The 20856-nt window shown below is 28.4% G+C and overlaps 1 protein-coding gene across 1 annotated transcript; it reads left to right on the forward strand.

Annotated features, from left to right (window-relative positions):
* Positions 1-15024: 15024 nt before the first annotated feature.
* LOC114185483 (putative protein phosphatase 2C 52) lies at positions 15025-19490 on the forward strand. Its single transcript, XM_028073224.2, has 6 exons — positions 15025-15696; positions 16222-16727; positions 16845-17189; positions 17264-17381; positions 17487-17710; positions 18927-19490. Exons 2-6 carry the CDS (start codon positions 16467-16469, stop codon positions 19389-19391), a joined length of 1413 nt encoding a protein of 470 aa, XP_027929025.1. The 5' UTR covers positions 15025-15696; positions 16222-16466; the 3' UTR covers positions 19392-19490.
* Positions 19491-20856: the final 1366 nt, after the last annotated feature.

The following is a 20856-nucleotide window of genomic DNA, read 5'->3' on the forward strand; positions in this document are numbered from 1 at the left end:
ATATATATATATATATATATTAAAAAGTATATACAAATTTTTAAAAATATAATAATTTATTTTAAAAAATATGATAAATATATAATTGTTATTCTATAAATTCAAATAAAAATTATATGTATTAAATTATCAAAATAAACATTATAAATTATTGTTATCATAAAAATACTATTATTTTATAAATTAAATATTTCATTAATAAATATTAATAAAATATCATAAAATTTAAGATACAAATAAGTGTTAGACAATAATAAATGACCTAAGTTATAAATAAATGGATCATAAATTGTAAGACATTAATAATAAGTTTAACAAATAATTTTAATTCATTTCATTCTGCCGGATATAATTGACTGTAAATTAGTTGTGAATTAAATTTGTTTAATTTAAAAATGAAAAATTAATTTTGCAATAAATTCTTTTATAAGAAGCAAAATTATATATTTATATACCAAAATGAATTTAAGTGAAAGAAGTTAAATTATCTAATATAATGCTACAACTACATTCCAATATAGAGTTTCTACAGTTCCAATCAAATTTTCATTTCCAGCATCATATTTAAAGGGAGAAAAGTTATCTTTTGTTGCCACTTAAACGACATCAATCAAATTAAGTGCTTAATTTAGTTAAACTCTTTCTTTTATCTTTCTCACTTTTTCATACAACTTTTGGTTTACTTTTTAGAAACCCAAAAACATAATTTGGGGATTTTCAAAAGCATTTCAAAGTGAGACTTACTGTGTAACCCAAGCCACTCCTACCACAATGTTTTACAGACTATTTTATTCAAACTTTCTTTGATTATACTTTATTTTTTGCTATTATATTGTCTAAACATACTCAAATATTATAATAATATGATGTAGCTCTATTAAAGAAGAGAGGAATGTTGGATTAGATTAATTGCGGTTTTTCAAGAAAATTACGCAATTTTTTATGAAATTAACTTATTTGAGTAAATTTTAAAAAATCATAGACTTTGATATATTATTATACTGATTATTTCATTCTAAAACTCTTTTAACCAATTAATGATTTCATTTATTTTTAATTGTTTTTGCGATTTTTATTTTATTTTAAATAAGTGACCACGTCGTGTGAGTGTGTATGAGCTTATATTTGTATAAAATAATTATAGACATACAATTAAATTTGTTGATATAAATTAATAAAAAAATAATTTATTTATATCTTTTAATTATAACTGTTTTGGGTAGGAGTCAATGTTTACTAAAACAAGTTTTGTGGTTTCCAAGTCTCATGTTTTGTGGTCTGTTCAGTGTTGTAACTGTCATAGGTGCTCCAATCTTGAAGTCAGTCTCATTCTATTGAAACAATAAATGTTATAATTAATGTGAGACAAAAGTTTCAACAACCATACTTTTGTTCCTCATGGATAATGATGCTACTAAGTGAATATTGATTGTGTTGCTCGATTGGCCGATCAGCATAACACATAAATTGTATAAAAGACTAGGAAATAGTCTTGTAGACCATCCAACTAACGACAACCCGACAGACACATTGTTCATCGTTCAGCACGTTGAGCCACATAATATGTGTAAAAGACTCAGGTAGAATCTTGTGGACAATCCAACTGCCGGCAACTGAGAGAGATCTCACGAGACATGCGGTCAACCATTCAACTCTCAATTGCCTTTTAAAGACTTAATTAGTTGGATGATACACATTTTTGTTCTGATGTTTCAGTTTGGTACCCACTTCTAAAAATATTTCAATTGCGTCCAAACTCTTGAAAAAGTATCTCAATTAGGTCCATTTCAAAAAAAAATATTAATGACATTAACGACTTGCCATGTGTCAGTCTATAATCTTTTTTAATTTTTTTAAATTTTTTTAAAGATTTTTTTTGAATTTTTTTGTGCCACGTGTCAGTTCTTTGGTGTGACACGTGACACCAGTGTCATGTGGCAAGACCGTGTCACTACCAAGTGTTATTGTCTTGATTTCAATTTAGTTTTCACATATGTATATTTGTTTCAATTTAGTTCCACCTACATCCTTTTGATTCAATTTAAGAAAATATTGCACTATTTAAAAAAAAATACATACATATAACATTTATATATATATATATATATATATAATAATTTTGCTCTCAAATTTCAAATTAAGAAAGAAAACAATATTTTTTTTATTTTGAAAATGACGTTATAACATATTATATTTTTTTAATTGTTAACCCATGTTTTGTTATTCTTGATTTTTACAACTAAATTTTAATATAAATATCAATACTTAATTTTGTAAGTCATTTTTAATAACAAATATCAATATAACATTTATATAAATAATAATTTTTTTATTAAGAGAGACAATATTTTTCTATTTTGAAAAAAAAAACAAATGAGACTAAATTGAAACAAATAGACATATGTGAGGACTAAATTGAAACAGATAGACATATGTGACACTAAATTGAAATTAGGAGAATGACCCTTGGTAATGACACTAACACATGGAAGTACCCTGCCATATGACACTTCAGTGCCACACCAAAAACCTGACACGTTTAAAAAAAATTTAATTTTTTTTTAAAAAGTTAAAAAATCCAGAGACTGACACGTGGCATGTTGTTAACGATGTTAATAATTTTCTTTTATGAAAAAGACCTAATTGAGGTACTTTTTCAGAAGTTGAAACGCAATTGAAACATTTTAAAAAATGGATACCAAACTAAAACATCTGAACAAAATCAAAATCAAAATTAAAATAAATTATGATAAATATTTTAAATTATTGAAAATTTATAATTGAAAAATAAATTAACTATATATTTAAAAAAAGTAAAAACTTTAAAAAAACACTATTATTATTTAAAAATATATATTAAATGCTTATAAGTGATTACATACAAAAATTAATTCATATATTATAGTTGTCTTATAAATCAATAATTCTTTTAGAATTTTCATACGAAATTGCACCTTAAAAGAACCGACCACGTCCTAAGGCGTGGACATGAATTTGACAAGTGTTATAACGATCATGTTGCATTAGGTTTGTTGTAAGCGTATTCATTATTCAAATTAGATTTAGATAAATTTCAAGATAATAAAAACTATTTTTGAAGCTATTCAAAAATAAATAGACTGATTTTCCCATAAAAAATAACATAGTGATTGTCTCATTAATTTTTATTAATAATATTCTATGAAGTTTTATACAACATTCTAAAATTATATATTATTTTTTTATTTAAGTACCTCCGTGCCATAAGAAATGGGTTGACTTATAATCATTGACTGATTTAATTAAAAAAAGATAAACTAAATATATGAAAAGAAAAACATAAGTACAACGAGCTCAAACAACACAATAGTTTATAACAACAAACTCAAAGAAGAAGAACAAAATATTAAAAAAAAACATTAAAAAAAACAAAAAAAGGAAAACAAAAAAGCAAACTGAAAATCTTGAGAAAAATAAAAACAAATTAATACGTATTGATTTCGCTTTTGAAGCTCACCTCAGCATACGAATTAAGTGGGTTTGATCAAATCAACTTGGACAATAATTCTCGATTGCTTTCCAATTCACCTGAAAGTCAAGTTTACTCACAAGTCAAAGTCTTATTTAACAATTTAAAACTTTTCTAGTAATATAGTGAATTAGGACACTCAAAATTTCCATATTAAGGAAATTATTTTCTTAATGAGGTAAGAAACAATTCTTGTAATATATTCTTTACTATATTTGATAAATTACTTAAGGAAGTCTCAAATATTCTTTTAATCATGATTCTATCTTCTATAATTTATATACCTATGGACCTGGTAATGACATATAAGTAAGGAGTGATAACGTGACTTAGTTGTTAGATGAGAATAAAGATAGAAAAAAGTTATCAATCCTCTTGCTAACAATTTGGAGAAATAAAAAAAGTAACTAATAACTTGAGTCTCTTAATTTGAGTGTTGTCACCTAACTCATCAAATCTCTTAGATGTATGGAGAACTTGAGAAGGAAAAGTAGTCGATAACAGGTCCAATAGCAGCTAATGCGTGGAACTATATGTTCAGGAAACATAAATTTTGTTAGGATAAACTTTTTAAACCAAATCTGTTCTAATACCATGTTAAAAATTGGACTTTAAGTCTAATTAAATCTCACAAAATCGATTTGTAATGTGAAGTTTGCACTTCACTATATATTATGATATTATCTTATTTTTAATTAATGTGACACTTTCAACATATTATACATTAAAATTATGGTTAATTTGAAAATATTGTTTTTAAAAAATTATTGATCAAGATTTCTCAACGATGACTTAATGATACATTTTAATGAGATTGACAGCTGAGATGGCTTTGAGAATATACTCAAAACATATTATGGATAATTAGGTCTCGACCTTAAATTTTATTTAGCTTAGCAAAACCCAAAATTACTATGAAACAGTTTTTTATAATTTTTAGACAAAAGTATCCATCCTCCACCTCCACGATAATATTAATTATTGGAGACATATGTAGAATTAGTATAGGAGCCATAAAGTTAAGTTCAAGTGTTTAAATAGTAACATTTAGGATTCGAATTCGAGATTACTAATTAAGTAGAAAGATAGAGACATTTATATGTAATAATTGCTAAGTAATTTAATAATATTTAAAATAAAGATAAAATAATTGATGACCATAATATTAAAAAAATCTGATCTTATTTATATCCCACCTTCCTTTCTGAGCTAAAACCTAACTCTGGGGCACACTTTTATGAATGCAGAGTCACACTTCCCTTCTACCAAAAAGCAAAACAAAATGAAGAAAAGCAAGTAGACCACAGAGTGTATGGAAACCCATGTTTTCCTCCTTTGTTCCTGGTCCCCTTCCAAAACTTTTTAACTGTCAAAGGATACTCATAAAGATGAAATCAAGTTGACAGGATTAAAGTTACAAACGAAAGCCTAAACATTTTGTCCACATATTCTTATAGTCATAGGTCCGGTCCTTACAATACCAACTCCTTTTTAAAAGCATATATGCGTATTCAAATACGTAATATGTGAGATAACGTGAAATAATACGAGATATTTATACTCAATTATTTTTATTAATGTTATTTGTCAATTAATTTTATAACCGTTACGTAAATTTTGATAATGTAATTATATATAATTGATAACAATTTAATTTATTACGATAACTATTTTGTGATGGACATATAATTTTATAAATTTTACATATATTTTGTCTTTGATATCAAATTTGTTCTCTTTTATAATTATTACCAAACTTTAGAGATTAAGAATTTAAAATGAAAAAATACATTAAGAGATTCTTGTCACAATATTAAACATTAAATATGTTTTTTGTCCCTTAACTTTTAATAAAAATTGGAATTAGTCAATCTCTGAAACTTTGACTTAATTTAGTCTTCTAACTTTACAAATGTTTGGATTTAGTCATTTTAACCAAATTTTTGTTAAGTTTATCTGATGTTCCAAACGTATTTCAAGACAGATTTTTAGCTAACATTGAAGTGAAAATGTGTCAAGCGGGATAAACACTCAAATACTTTCATGAAACACGTTTTTAAATATTAAATAAATTTTAAAAAATTAGTTAAAAGGACTAAATCCAAATATTTCTAAAATTAGAGGACTAAATTAGGTCAAGATTTCAAAGAAGAACTAATTCTAATTTTAACTGAAAGTTAAGTAACAAAAACATATTTAACTCATGTAACGATAACAATTATGAAAGGTTAGTCCTCATTTATTTGTCAACATTAGTTTCACAGTAGATTCTCATAACAAACCATGACCGAAGGGTAATCCTTGTATCTTCTTCCGCAATAGTTTTACATATCAAAATTCAAACACAATTCACAGTTTTTCCACTTGTCCCAGTTGATACAGTATCAGTGCTACATTATTTTTTTTACAGTTGTTTCTGGCAACAGAATCACAGGCTCCCAAGTAAAAAACAAACGGATAGCTCGTGACAAAACATAAACCTTAGCCAGGCTTGCAGAAAGTTGGTTGTCCATGGACTAAACCCAACATAGGAGAACCGCATTCCAATTTTTTCTAACAATTCTTAGTTTGCTACAGTTTTATTTTAAAAAAATAATATAATAGGAAGATAATCTCTTCTAACATAAACACATCAAACGTAAAATAAAGCACAACATATATATGTATGTTCACACCTCAAAACTATATTAATTGATATTTAATAAAAATATTATTATTTTTTTGACAAAAAAAACTGCAACTTTTTCCTACAATTCTTTTTGCTACACTTATAAACTTTTTTATATAATTTTTTAGGCAAAATTGCAAACTTTTTATTGTCAAATCACTCTTTGTTTTCATAATATTTCATATTATTTCCTTATTTACATTATATCCAATATTTTTTTGTCTAACTTTCTACCCTTTTTACATTGATTGGTGGAGTTTTATAAACGGTAAATCATGGCACCTAAAATGTGTTCATTTGAATAGATATAATATTTTACGTAGAAAAGGACAAAGGAAATGAAAACAGAGCAACATGATTGATATAAGGTAACATGATGTTTATAATTATCCTCAGAAACAGTTGGTTTGACTTGCAGTGGTTGCAGGCTCGTGCTTCCTTCTTCTAGTTAATGGAATATAAAGGGGTTTGTGGTAACTTCCCTCCTTTCATTTTCGTACTTTTTTCGGTCAATCTTCTATGAATTGTATAATTGAGAGTTTCTCTCTGAACAAAGATAGATAGATTTAAGATCAATGTGACCACGGGGCAGATAGGATTAAACAATAATAAATTAAGGATATAGTTAGAAAATATAGGTTAGTGTTTTATTTTTACACTATGCCAAAATATCAAATAGTGCACTTTAGAGAGTGTTTAATTAAAAAACCGCTTTCTATAGAAACACGGGCTCAAAAGAGAGAACTCGTTGAAATAAGCGCTATTTATTTACTTCACATTAACAACATGTTTTTTTAATGAACGCTTTCTATTTTTTATTTTTTTTTTAATTTTTTTTTAATAAATCAAAAGAAAGCGCTGGTAAGGATAAGTGTTATATATTGAAATACTAATAGAGAGCATGTAATTAAAGAGTGTTGTCTATTGTTTTACTGCTTTAATTAAAAAAGAGTTGGCGCTCTTACATTCCTTTTCTCATCAGTGCTCATTCTTTCTGGTACCCAAGACTCATTTCTGTCACACTCTGAATGAGCGCTCTCTATTTTCTTTTTTTTTTCTGTAAAAACTTTAGTAAATAAAAAGAAAGCGCTTGTAGAGATAAGTGCTATGTATTGGGATACTAATAGAGAGCATGTAATTAAAGAGTGTTGTCTAGTGTTCTATTGCTTTAATTAAAAAAAAAAAGTTGGCGCCCTCACATTTCTTTCTTCATCAATGTCCATTCTTTTTGGTACCCAAGACTCGTTTCTGTCGCACTGAACATCGTTCGTTTCTGAATGAGCGCTCTCTATTTTTTATTTATTTTTTCTTTAAAAACTTTAGTAAATCAAAAGAAAGCGCTTGTAAAGATAAGTGCTATGTATTGAAATACTAATAGAGAGCATGTAATTAAAGAGTGTTGGTTGTCACTTGTAGAGATAAGTGTTATGTATTGGGATACTAATAGAGAGCATGTAATTAAAGAGTGTTGTCTAGTGTTCTGTTGCTTTAATTAAAAAAATAAAGTTGGCGCCCTCACATCCCTTTCTTCATTAGTGTCCATTCTTTCTGGTATCTAAGACTCGTTTCTGTTGCATTAAACACTGTTGGTTTCTGAATGAGCGCTCTCTATTTTTTTTTTTTTACAAACTTCAGTAAATCAAAAGAAAGCGTTTGTAGAGATAAGTGCTATGTGTTGGGATACTAATAGAGAGCATGTAATTAAATAGTGTTGTCTAGTGTTTTCTTGCTTTAATTAAAAAAAAAAAATTGGCGCCTTCACATTCCTTTCTTCATCAGCGCCCATTCTTCCTGATTCAAGAATCGTTTCTGCCGCACTGAACACTGTTGGTTTCTACCGCACTGAACACCGTTTATTTTTACTGCACTCAGCACCCTCACTCGTGCATTTTGTTTCGTCCTCGTTCCGCGCTCGTTCCACACTTATTCTGCACTTAGCGCCCAACACTCATTTTGCACTCGTGCTTTTCGTGGCATCTTTGCCGCACTCGATATAGGTAATGTTTCGTTACCATCTAGTGTGATTTCTATAGCTAAGAAATTTTTGATTGAGTAAGTTTTTGTAAGGGGAAACGAGGAAAAGGAGTGCAAGAGGATTGAACTTGTCATATAGATTCCTTTGTGAGATTATTGATTTTTATGAGATTTAGGGTGCACAATTTTATGAATTTTTCTATTCCAAAATCAATTCACGAGGTGCACAAGCAATGAATTAATTGAATTAATTGGAATTTATGAAGCTTTGGAGTGAACATGTATAGTGTTCTGTTTGCATGAGTGAACATAGTTATTCTATTCTACAAAGAATGAAGTTTTATTAAGACTAGTTTGGTGAGAATTTTATCCATAATTTTGGAACTGCCACCATAATTTTGTCCATAATACATGTGAGCTAAACCCCACCACTACCACTGCAGTGATCAACCACATTTTGTTTCTCCTTTTTTTTTCTCTTTTTTTTCTGGATCAATCAACGTCGTGGCTATAATAATAAATTCTATATGTTCGTTTGTTTAATTTGATTTAGCTAGTTTAGTTGAAATCTTTGATATTAGTTTAACTTTTATCATATAATTATTATAGTTAGATTAAGTTGATTATAATTGAAAAGAGCAACACCAATATTAATTAGTGGGTACTGTTTGGAGTGATATAGCTATAGGGTGGTTTATTTGCTGTATATGGATGGGTGTCTATTTCTTTTTATCATGGTTACATTATACTAATACACCATGGCGTATGTTTTTTGTTTGTTGGGTATGTATGGTTTTATTTTGAAGTTTTTTATGATGTTTTTAGTTGATGATAAAAAGTTGCAACAGATAAATATACATGTTTAAAATATTAAATAAATGTAATAAAATGTGATTAAATCGATTAAATCTATATATTTTTAAACATAAAAACTAAATTAATCTAAAATTTTAATTAAAAATTAATTTTAATTTTTACTAAAAAATTAAAAACTAAAAACATATATTTAACTCTGTCGTAAATAAAGTTTGATTCGTCGAACATATTTTCTTCGAAATCACTTCTTTTACCTTTAGCTTTAATCCAGTATAATGCTAAATTAAGATAATACTAGTAGTCAGAGGTAGGTAATGTGGAAAATAGTGATGGCATGTTTTATAATTTTGTTAAACTGCACTGTACCAATTTTTTTAGTTTACATAACAAATTAAATATGTTGTATAAAATAGCAAAACAATAGTCAAGATATTAGACAACGGTTTAATCACTTTATTGGTGGTAGACTATGCAGCCGTGATTATTATTAAAAAAGACAACAATTTTTTGAATTAATTTTAATATAATACAGCTGATTATATACAATTCGATGAAAATAACAATTTTAAAATCTTGAATTAGTTTTAGAAAAAATATATATATTTTTATCCGTAAATATTAATAGTTAGTTCAAACCTACGATGTTTCTCGTCGTCCTTTTTAAATTTTTATTGCTAGACTAATTTTATAACTTCTTAATATTAACTTAGATTACGAAACTTTTTACTTGAAATATATTAATTAGATTTTGATTGAGTGAAAATAGTTTGTTTAAGCAAAAATTAAGTTGAAATGAACCTATTTTTTTATCTCAACTTTGTTTGACTTAATTTTATTTGAATATATTAAAAATAAATTTTAAGTTTAATTCAATTTAAAAAAATCAGGTATACCAATAGCAGATTTGTACCTCACTTATCTTATCTCTTTTCAATATTTACTTTTTTTACAATTATAAATTTTGGAAATTTTGTGCATTTAACTTTAGTTATTTCATGTTCACAGACTATTTAAATTGATCGCAGACATATATTATCTATTTCCACTATCTACAATCAAAATTTTTAGTAACATTAAATCCATTACATAATCCAATGTAAAATATTGTCTTGGGATAGGTTTGCATTTCTGATTTTCTTTTATGTTAAACTTAATACAGTTTAACTAATTTTTTTGATGATTTTTATTACAAATTATAATTTTTAAGTACTAATTTAATTGAAAAATAATATAATTTGTAAAACATTAATTTAATATTTTAAATAAATTTATAAATCAAGTTATAATAAGCTTATTTAAATTAATTTAAAATATAATCCACTATCTAATGAGTCTTATGCTGGGTATAGGTTAATTATTATAAGCTACTTTCATTTGGATTGATCAAATTTAGTCTTATCATAAACAAAACTCAATCTAATTTAATTTGGTTGTAAGTTAGGTAATCTGATACATATACAGTGAACATTCCTACCACAAACATATATATATATATATATATATATATATATATATATATATATATATTTGTATTATAGATCTCCTTTTATTTCTATTTTTATTTTCTCATACATTTGTGCACTTTTTGTTTCTCCCTAAAAAAAACTAAATCTTACAGAAAATAATCTCTTTTCTTTTGTATACGATTGGGAATCACACAACTTGTTGTTCCTTACTTAGAGCATCTATGTAATATAATTTAAAGGAAAAATAAGAGAATATAGGATACGTTTTTTATGGAGAAACAGTGATATAGTTATATGAGTTGGCAGATTAATTATGCAATTGCATTTTGCAGAAGAAATTATTGCAATTATCAAAATATGGAATTTATAATTCATTAATATTATAAAATGTCCCCACCAATACTCAATTAATGCAGTCACCAGAGCCCCCAGAAAGTAACTGCAAAAAATGGCCATAGTTAGTTAAAAAATAAGAATGTAACAGTCAAAATTATAAAATCAGAAAAGTTAATAGATCGTGTCTGGTATTATCCATACAAATTATCTTAAATGTAAGTGGAAACTAGGGAAAAGAAAAATGAATATAGGATTGAAAATAGGTGAAAATAGTACCAGAATTCGTGGTCAATATTACGTATTTCATTAGTAAATTAACTAATATAAAAAACAAAATGCCAGTAATATTAATGAATCTATTGGTAATTTAAATAATAAATGATAAAGGATATGTCAATAATATTAATGAATATTTAGTAAATGAATTAATAAAATTATATTTTTATTATAATAAAATACAATATAAAAAATAGTTTTGAAATAGTTAATCATAATAAATTGAATTAATGAAAAAACAACTTCTTATCATGATTTTATATTAATTAAGTAACATATTGATTATTTAATGTAAAATAAGATAAATATATTTATTTTATTATTATTTCACAATTTACTTCTTTAACATTGTTCTCTCTTATAAATGTTTAAAATTTATTAGACGCTTAAAATTTATTTTCTATTTGTAAATTTTTATAATTTAAGTGAATATTAAATAAAAATTTTATAAAAAAATGAAAAAAATTATATGTAATTATTTTATTTTCAAAAATGTTAATTTTTGTATTTGAATTATATGCACTAGAATTAATCTATTTGCTAATTAATGTTGTGTATTTGTGTGCTAAATTATAGTTATTTTATACTAGTTTTAAATCATAAAAAATAAAGTAATGATTATTTGTATATACATATAACTAAACTATTGATAATTAATAATTCTAAAATGGAAAATATTATAAAACTACAGCCGATAATTATTTTTATGGGAACTAAAATTATGTATAGTTGTAATTATTAAAAAATAAACTAACTTATTTGATATTCCAATTATTTATTTTAGTTATATAGGTTATGTTATCTAAAACTAAAATATTTATATATTATAGTTTTTTTCTAAAAGTTTTGCCCTTTTTTCGTATTTTATTTATTTTAAAAAAAATATGTTTTCATTCTTAAATTATTAAGTTGGAAATAGTTCTCAGTCGAAACTTGTATACAGTTTGATTTTTGTATTTTTAAAAGTATTAGTTTTAATCTTAATTTCTCAGCAGCGAGTTTATCTTACTTGACCAACCGTGTGACACATATTATTTAATTTCTTTAAGAAATAAAATACTTGCGTTGACATATAGCTTGCTATTTTATGATCAATTTTTAAAAAAATGTTAAATTATTATTAAAAATGAAGTGTAGAAAAAGAAATGAGCTCACTCAGCTCACTCAACCGCAACTTTCCTAGTATTATTATTTTAATTATCTTATTATATAATAATAATAATAATATTATTATTATTATTATTAATTATATATTCATATCTTCATAGGGTTTCTTAAATTTTTTTATTTTTATTTTTTAAATTAATTTTTAAAAGTTTGGGTTAGGTTGATGCGCTATAGTATTTTAGATATTTTATATATAAAAAAAAAAAACGTGTCACCACTTGTATGCAGAATAAACTTTGCCCTCGTTAAAAAAATTGTGACTAAAATCAATACTATGTTATTCTTTTTAAGATTTGAGTCTTTCCCAGCAATATGAGCAGAAAAAAATTATACTGATTAAAATCTTACTTAAAATATGTGTATATTTTTTAATATGATTGTATGTTTAAGAGTAGGTATTTGCATGTGGGATGTAATGAGTAAAGATGAATATATGATTGTTTAGAGTTGTAATGATAAATTTATGGACAAGTTTGAGCTTTGTGTGCTAAATACCAAAACTTGTTGGACAAGTAGTTGAAGTTTTTAGAGAAGGAAAGATTGTTAAATCTTGATAACCTTAAAAATATTTGGATTGTGTAGATACAGCTTAGTCAAGGTGATGTGTTTTATGTAAGGATGATATTTTTGTGTGTATTATTAACTTTTGGTTTTCATGATTTAGTTTTTGGAAAGTGTTTGTGGTTGTTGTATTAAGGGTGAATGAAATACTTGTTCAAGTTGTTGATATAATTGTTTTTTATCGAGGTTGAAACTATTTTTATTTTAAGTTTATTTCATTCAGGGGAATTTTCTATTTGAATAGAGAATAAAATTGTGTATACAAATTTCGCTCGATCAAGTTAGAACGGACACATCAAAATTTAATTCTTGTATATATATATTTAGCATGTTCAAGTGTAAGATCTTAATTTGAGTTTTTTTCTTTTTTTTTTAATTGAGTTGGTTTTTGTGTTAAATAATCATGTTGTGCACAAATTTTCGTTCAAGAGTATCTTACTATTTAGAAGTTTCACATCGATTAAAAATAAAACTAATTCATAATATATAAGTAGGTGTAAATCTTATCCTAACGAATTTTTTTGAATATTTTGTTCCATCCGATATGGGTACGTAATAGAAAGATTTTGACATTTATTAATTTATTTCTTAAATTAAAAACTATTACTTTTACCTTTAATATTGTATGACACTATAGTTAATTGCTTGTGTTAAAAAAAAAGTTAGAACCATTACCTTAAGTGATAAATATTATTGTTTTAATATAATGTATGTATATATTATCTTGAAAACTCTTAAAATTTATAACATAATTATAATTATTTTGTTTTGAAGTAAATATTAGAAATAAAAGTAGTAATTTAAAACTTTGAAGAAAAAAAATTAAAGAAAATTATTTGACCAAAATACACACTTGATATTTTTAAAGCAATGAATCATTGCACATGAATATTTTAAAAAACGTTTAACTATCACAAACTGTCAGTATTTTTTAATAATACGCTCGCTTAAATGAAAAAAAAAATTATTAAGTAAAAAGTTAAAATATAAATTCATTTATATTTTGTCATAATTTATCTATACCTCTATATATATATATATATATATATATATATATATATATATATATATATATATATATATATATATATATATATATATCATCTTGATATTCATATTTTTATTCTTTAATAAGTAACAGTTTGTTTTAGATTAAATAATTATTTTATTATTTTAATTTTTTAAGTAATTATTTAGATTTAACTAATTTTTTTATCTTCTCTTTTAAATTAATATTTTTAAACTAAAATAAGTATTTTTAATAAAAAAATATTTATAATAAAATTTTAAAAATTATTTACATTTACTTTTAATACTAAGAAAATAAACATATTACGTGTTTTCTTTAGTAAATATAATTATTTTTATTAATTTTTAAAATAGTGTCAGCGACAAATATTTAATTATCTTAATTCAACCCATTTGATTAATAAATAAAGAAAACATTTAAAAAAATTATAATTATTATTATTTATTGAAAAACAGTTATACATATTATAATAATTATAAGAATCGATCAATTTAAATTATAATAAATTTATTATGCATACAAACATATTTTATCATATTTCTAGTAATCAATAATTATAATTATGTATTTTATAGAATATTTAAGAATTCATTAATGATAAAGATATAACAAATTCTGCATTTGAAAAAATAAACAGATAGATGTATACAAATAAAACCATGCTTCTGCAAAAGGCAAGAAAGAAACTAAATAATAAAATTCATGTAAAGTTTAAAGTTAAGGATAAGGCCTCATAAATTTCAAGTGAAACTCATTGTTTGGAGAGAGATTCGCTAAATAAGAAAAAAAGGAAGTCTGATATTTGGATATGTAATTATATTAAGCATTGAGATCATGAACTTTAACACATACAATGATTTTACAGAAAGTAAGATTATTACTTTGTTGAAAAACATATCCACAATAATCTTAAAAAAACATCATAAAACTTAGGAACAATTCATCTGTATCTCATCTTCATGATGTTATTACTGTCTTTCTCTGTCTGCTGTCTGTGCAATTAATAAATTCACACAGCACACCACAACACCTCCCTCCCTCTTTGTTAACTCCATCACTTCATTCCCCCTTTCTCTTCTTTCATCATCCTTACCAAGAAAGGTGATCAGTGTATTTCCACCATTTCCATCTTCCTTTCTTTTCCCACTTTTTCAACCATTCAATTCTTCTTTTCCTCCTAATTGCTTTCATCTAACACTTTATTGTATCTACACTATCAACTTCTTTGCTTTCTTTTTGATAAAAACCCCCCAATGCAGATGCAGGATCTGCATGTTCACTTTCTATGTCTTCACACACTTCATTTCAACTTAACTCGGACAATCAAAAAGAAAAATCTTTTTTTTTTCCTTTGTTTTTTTACTTTACTTTATGTCTTTGATTCCTAGTTCTGAGCTGGCCTGGCTTGCAGCAATTTCTGATATGTTATTGTAGATATATTGTTATGAATTCTATAATTATGGAGTGATTTGATCCTTGATGAATTGTTCACTCAGTCATTTCTCGGTCTCCTATTGCGATATTTGCTGTTTTCTTTTGCTTGTTATTATGATAATAACGTAAGGTTTACTTGATTGTTCTCTCTGTGATTCTTGGTTGACGAGATCATGTCATACCTTTCTTTCGTCCTTTTCTGCTTTTACGTTATTCACTTTATTATCTCTTGTTTTTCTCTGCTGAGGCACACCAGAGTTTGTTTGTACTGCTTTTCCAGCTTTACTCTCTCTCTCTTTCTCTCTCTTAACTTTCGTTTACCAAGTTTTCTGTTCTACCTTGTTGCAGACGTGAAACCGGAAAAAGGGTTAGAAAAATCAGACTTTGTAACTATCCACGCTTTTGGTCATGGACAGTTATTGCCATTCAGCTGTTGATCTCATTCGGGTTAGTTAATCAAGTATGTTTTGGCTAATTCTATACTTGTATTTTTCTCATTTCTTCATTTTACTGTGAGATGTTCTTCACGGCTTTGAGGAAAATTGAATAAAATATCAAAAGGGTGTTTTAGTTTTCAATTGGAAATCCCATATATACTTGATCCTCAATTCTGTAAAGATACAAATTTGGGGAAAGGTACAGATTTTGGTGCTTTACCTGTTTGAAATTTGAAGATAGATTAGAGTAGGAAGGACGGGGTCTGCTGTGTTCACTGTCTAATTTCTTTCTATTTCACGGTTTCTTGATTTCAATCTCTCAGTTTCGATGACTTCAACGTGAATCCTGACGAAACACAAATGTCCGGACAGAATTTTAGTATATTCAATTACCTGTTCACATGATAGGATTTTTATATGCTTATTTGTTCGGTTATGTTATGCGAGTCTTTCCTTCTTTCTGTTTTTTAATTCATTACATGTAACAAGGGCTTGATTCTTTCAGAGCATATATTAACTATAAAATTCATTTGTCTTCTTATGTTCAGCTGGTTTCACTATCCATTTGTTTAGCTTCCGGCAAATTGTGCTTTTGACCAAGTACCGAAGACCTCGGTTTTCAACTTCAAGGTCTAGATTGTCTAACACTTCTACATGTTAGAGAATCTCTGGAGTCAGGATTGTTTACTCAGTTGACTAAAGTTAGAATCTGAGTTTGATATGAGATCTATAGTGAAAAGGGAAAGAACTTGACTTTATTTTCACCTGATGCCTTCATTCTGGAACTGAGCAAATGGGTTGCTGTGTCTCAACAAGTAGTCATAGCACTCGTAGTAGCAGGAGCACTGCAGACAAAAACGTTCCGGCGTGTCTGGAAATAGGATTCTGTGGTCAAAAGAGTGCAAGGAGAACATTCTCGGACCATGTTGTCTCTCTGCACCAGTTACCATCTTTACCCAACAGAATTTTCAGCAATGGAAAGAGCAGGTCTTCTTGCATATTTACACAGCAGGGTCGTAAGGGGATTAATCAGGATGCCATGATTGTATGGGAAGTAAGTATGTTTTCATCTTCTGGTGTTGAGGTTGTATTGTATTATTCTGATTGAATGAAGGAGGATCTAGTTAATTTAAGAAGTTGAGATTTTGATTTGGCCCTTTTGTTTCTGCAGGATTTCATTTCAGAAGATGTTACCTTTTGTGGTGTCTTTGATGGCCACGGTCCACACGGTCACCTTGTTGCACGCAAAGTTCGGGAAGCCTTGCCACTCAAACTACTTTCATTTTTGCATTCCTCGGAATCAGGGCAAAATGGTTCAGGTAAAACTTGTTTCAGAGGAACCATGAAGCCTGAAAGTGCAGAATCTGAGAAAGATGTTGCTGCTGAAGAGAATCTGAATTCTATGTGGAGAGAAGCTTTCATGAAGGCATACAAGGCTATGGATAAAGAGCTGAGGTCTCATCCAAATTTGGACTGCTTCTGTAGTGGGAGCACAGCTGTCACTGTAGTGAAACAGGTATATCAACTAGCAGAATCTATCTTCAAATTTCCTTTTCATTTTGCAGATCTTTTATTTTCCTTACTTTCCAGGGTTCAAATTTGTTCATGGGCAATATTGGGGATTCCCGAGCAATCATGGGATCCAAGGACAGCAATGATGTCATGGTGGCAACTCAGTTGACCGTTGATTTGAAGCCTGATTTGCCAAGTGTGTTATATTATATTATATACCTTGATCGTTCATGCTATTGATTTCCAATCTGAGTTTTTTCTGAATGTAAACATGTTCAATTTTGGATGCAAATTCTTGTAGGAGAAGCAGAAAGAATCAAACGATGCAAGGGTAGGGTATTTGCATTACAAGATGAGCCAGAAGTTCATAGGGTATGGTTGCCTTTTGATGATGCACCAGGATTAGCAATGGCTCGAGCATTTGGAGATTTTTGCTTGAAGGAATACGGTGTGATTTCTATACCTGAATTTTCTCATCGGTTACTAACAGACAAAGATCAGTTCATTGTTCTTGCCTCAGATGGGGTAAGAATTTTCAATCTCATGTTTAGTTTTATTTGTTCATTCATCTTTTTTATACTCTATAGAAAATTGTTTCAAGTGAAGTTAATATGTTCCACAACATATGAAAATATGTTGCAAGTTTGCAACTTTTTCAAATGGCATTTCTGTTTTGCTGTTTCTTGTTTAGGTATGTGTGAAAGGCATCAGAATTGTTTAAACTATGTAGAACCTATTGTTTTCTCTACACACTGATTCTATCCTCTGTAAACAGGAAAAACATGTAACTATTAAGATAATTTAACATCCAGCAGTGGCATTGTAAGTGTAATATAATAGAAGTGAACTGCATTGTGCAAGATATGGTGATAAGAATGATGTTAGATTATGAATTATAAACAAAGTAATTATAAAGAGCATCAAATCCTATTAGACAATAAATTATCCCGAGTACATTCATAGTAGTTACCAATACCTTAGCAGTTAGGAATAATGTAGATATAGATGAAACTGTGTGTTAGAGAATATTGCTCCCTTCCTAATAAGGTATGCCAAAAAGACGAGTGCCCAAAACAACAACACATGTTTGATGTTTTATTTCTCTACATAAAAATGATTAATAGGATATCAATTTTTATCCTTTATCAGCAAAGATCAATGACCTCTCAATATGTTACTGAACAGTCAAGTTTATCATAAACCATTCATTGAACAATCCAACCCATTAGAGACCGTTCATAAAAACCCAATATGTATTATTCATAAATTAATAATAATTGCATAACACAATTGGTACAAAAAATAATATAATTTATTAATTAATATTAATCCATAACAATAACAAAATAAAGAATAATAATTTTATATAATAAAATATATAAATACAACAAAAAAGGCTTATATCATAGTACCTTGTCACTTTTTATGAGGATACAATATGCATTGCTGAAGTGGAGTTTGCACAGTCCGCAAAATAGTCCATCCCACCATGTGTATAATATAACACTTTCACCAATGGACAAAATTGTACAAATTGCATCGTTGGATATTGTTAGAGCACTGTATCATTGATTCCCCTTGCTTTCTTGTGTATATTGACTTTTCTACAATAGTTAAGTTTAGAGCTTCTGGTTTGCTTTATTCTGATGCTACTATTCACCTTTGAGAGAATTAGTGGTAGCTTTGAAAAGTGAAATATCTTGGTGAGTTCTGAGACCTATATTTCATTGTGTTTGTGTAGATTTGGGATGTTTTGAGCAACGAAGAGGTGGTCGGGATAGTATCTTCAGCACCAACTCGATCATCAGCAGCTAGGATTCTGGTGGATTCCGCGGCTCGAGAGTGGAAACTTAAGTATCCTACTTCAAAAGTGGATGACTGTGCTGTTGTGTGCCTTTTTCTGGATGGAAAAATGGATTCAGAATCTGACTGTGATGAGCAATGTTTTTCTTCTGCTATCATGCAGAGCAACGAGTCAAGCAATCTGGCTGAGACAGATGATGGACAAAAGTCTGAGCCAACTTTGCAACGGAACTTTACTGTGAGGTCCTCAAAAGAAAATGGAAGAGGAGGAGTATCTGTTGATGGTGTTGAAGATGGAACATCAGGGCCTGAAGATGAAAACTGGTTAGCTTTGGAGGGTGTGACCCGAGTAAACTCACTGGTTCAACTCCCTAGGTTTTCTGAGGAAAAGCCAAACTGTTGAGTTACGTTGGTTTGGTGGGTTTGTAATATACATGTTGCTACTCATTCAATTCAACAAACAAATTCTCTCTATGGTTTAGTAAGAAATTTTGATGCTTAATTAAGGCCACCAAAAAATTACTGAATATAAAAAATGAATGCCAGAGTCTACAAGCCAGCAAGGGTAATACACGAATGAAATCTGTGAAATTTGAAGACCACGGCTAGTGCAAAGAGTATGCTGCTATTATCCATCGTTAGTTAATTTTTCAAGATCAAACTTGGTATGTTGTGAAATTTATATTTGAGATTATATATTTACAAGTGCAACTGGAATACCTATTACCTTACAGGGACAAAGATGTGATACAAATTTCATCTTCGTCGAATATGGGGACAAGAGCTAATTTAAATTTTTACTTTAGGGAAAGAGGACAACAAACCCACACTCATCACATGGTGTTGTTATTCGTTGATATGCATGTATTAAACATGGTGCCAAATAGTAGTCAACTTGATCCAACACTGTGTAATTGACGAATTTATTGCTTGATCATTTTACTTCTTCAAACAAAAATTTCAAAAGTGATTTTTAAGGTGTTGGTTGAACCGAATAACCATTATAATGTTTAACTAGGAGTAAGAGTAGACAAAAAATCTAATTTTCTTGATCCAATCCACTTTTGCTCCGATTCAATCCATTTAAAATTCATTCTATTAAAAATTCAATCCATTTAAAATCCATTTTAATGGGTCTGAATTTCAATCTAATCTACATTTTATATATTTTATGGATTGGATATCCATTCTCTAAATAAGGATTTTTAAATATGGATAATCCAAATTTTTAATTTAAATTTTTAGTTGGGTTGGACTAAAAGTTGAGATGGACTAGGCTAAATTCGAACTCGAACAAACCTTGCTCGACGACATGTATGGACTAGGCAAGCCCGAAGACCTTAAAGTGTCGAACAGGCTTGTTGACCAGAACGGGCTCGGCGGGCCCGACGACCCCGACAGGTTGAGGCGGTCCAACAACCCAGATAGGCTGAGTCGGCCTGACGACTCGGACGAGCCGTGCCAGACGACTCATACGGACTGGGCAGACTCGACGACCCTAACTAACGGGCTACGCGGGTCGATGACCCGACCGTGTGAGGTCGAGTCAACATGACGACTTGACTGTGTAGGGCGGGCACGACGAGTCAGACAGACCGAGCCGACCCAACGACCTAGATGGGTTGACTTGGCCCGACCTGACAACCTAAACAAGCCTAGACCTGGACAAGGCTTGTTTGCCTTGTGGGCTTTTTTTGACCTAGCCTTGTGGGTTGGGCCTAGGGATGACAATTAGGGCCTAGCCCGCGGGCCCACAAAAAAAATGCGGGGCGGGCCAGGGTAGTGAACCCACAGGCCCGTGCGGGCCAAGCCCGCATAGACCCGCGGCCCGCGTGGACCGACCCGCAAGCCCGCATAAAATTAAAAAA

Source organism: Vigna unguiculata, chromosome 5, assembly GCF_037176805.1.
Source record: "Vigna unguiculata cultivar grain cowpea cultivar isolate G323 ecotype 2 chromosome 5, ASM3717680v1, whole genome shotgun sequence".
NCBI lineage: Eukaryota > Viridiplantae > Streptophyta > Magnoliopsida > Fabales > Fabaceae > Vigna > Vigna unguiculata.

Bases quoted from the DNA above. Each gene is read 5' to 3' on its own strand.
- LOC114185483 (XM_028073224.2), top strand. From the start codon at position 16,467: ATGGGTTGCTGTGTCTCAACAAGTAGTCATAGCACTCGTAGTAGCAGG. The intron at 16,728-16,844 runs GTAAGTATGTTT...TTGTTTCTGCAG, and splicing joins ATGCCATGATTGTATGGGAA to GATTTCATTTCAGAAGATGT. The intron at 17,382-17,486 runs GTGTGTTATATT...AAATTCTTGTAG, and splicing joins TTTGAAGCCTGATTTGCCAA to GAGAAGCAGAAAGAATCAAA.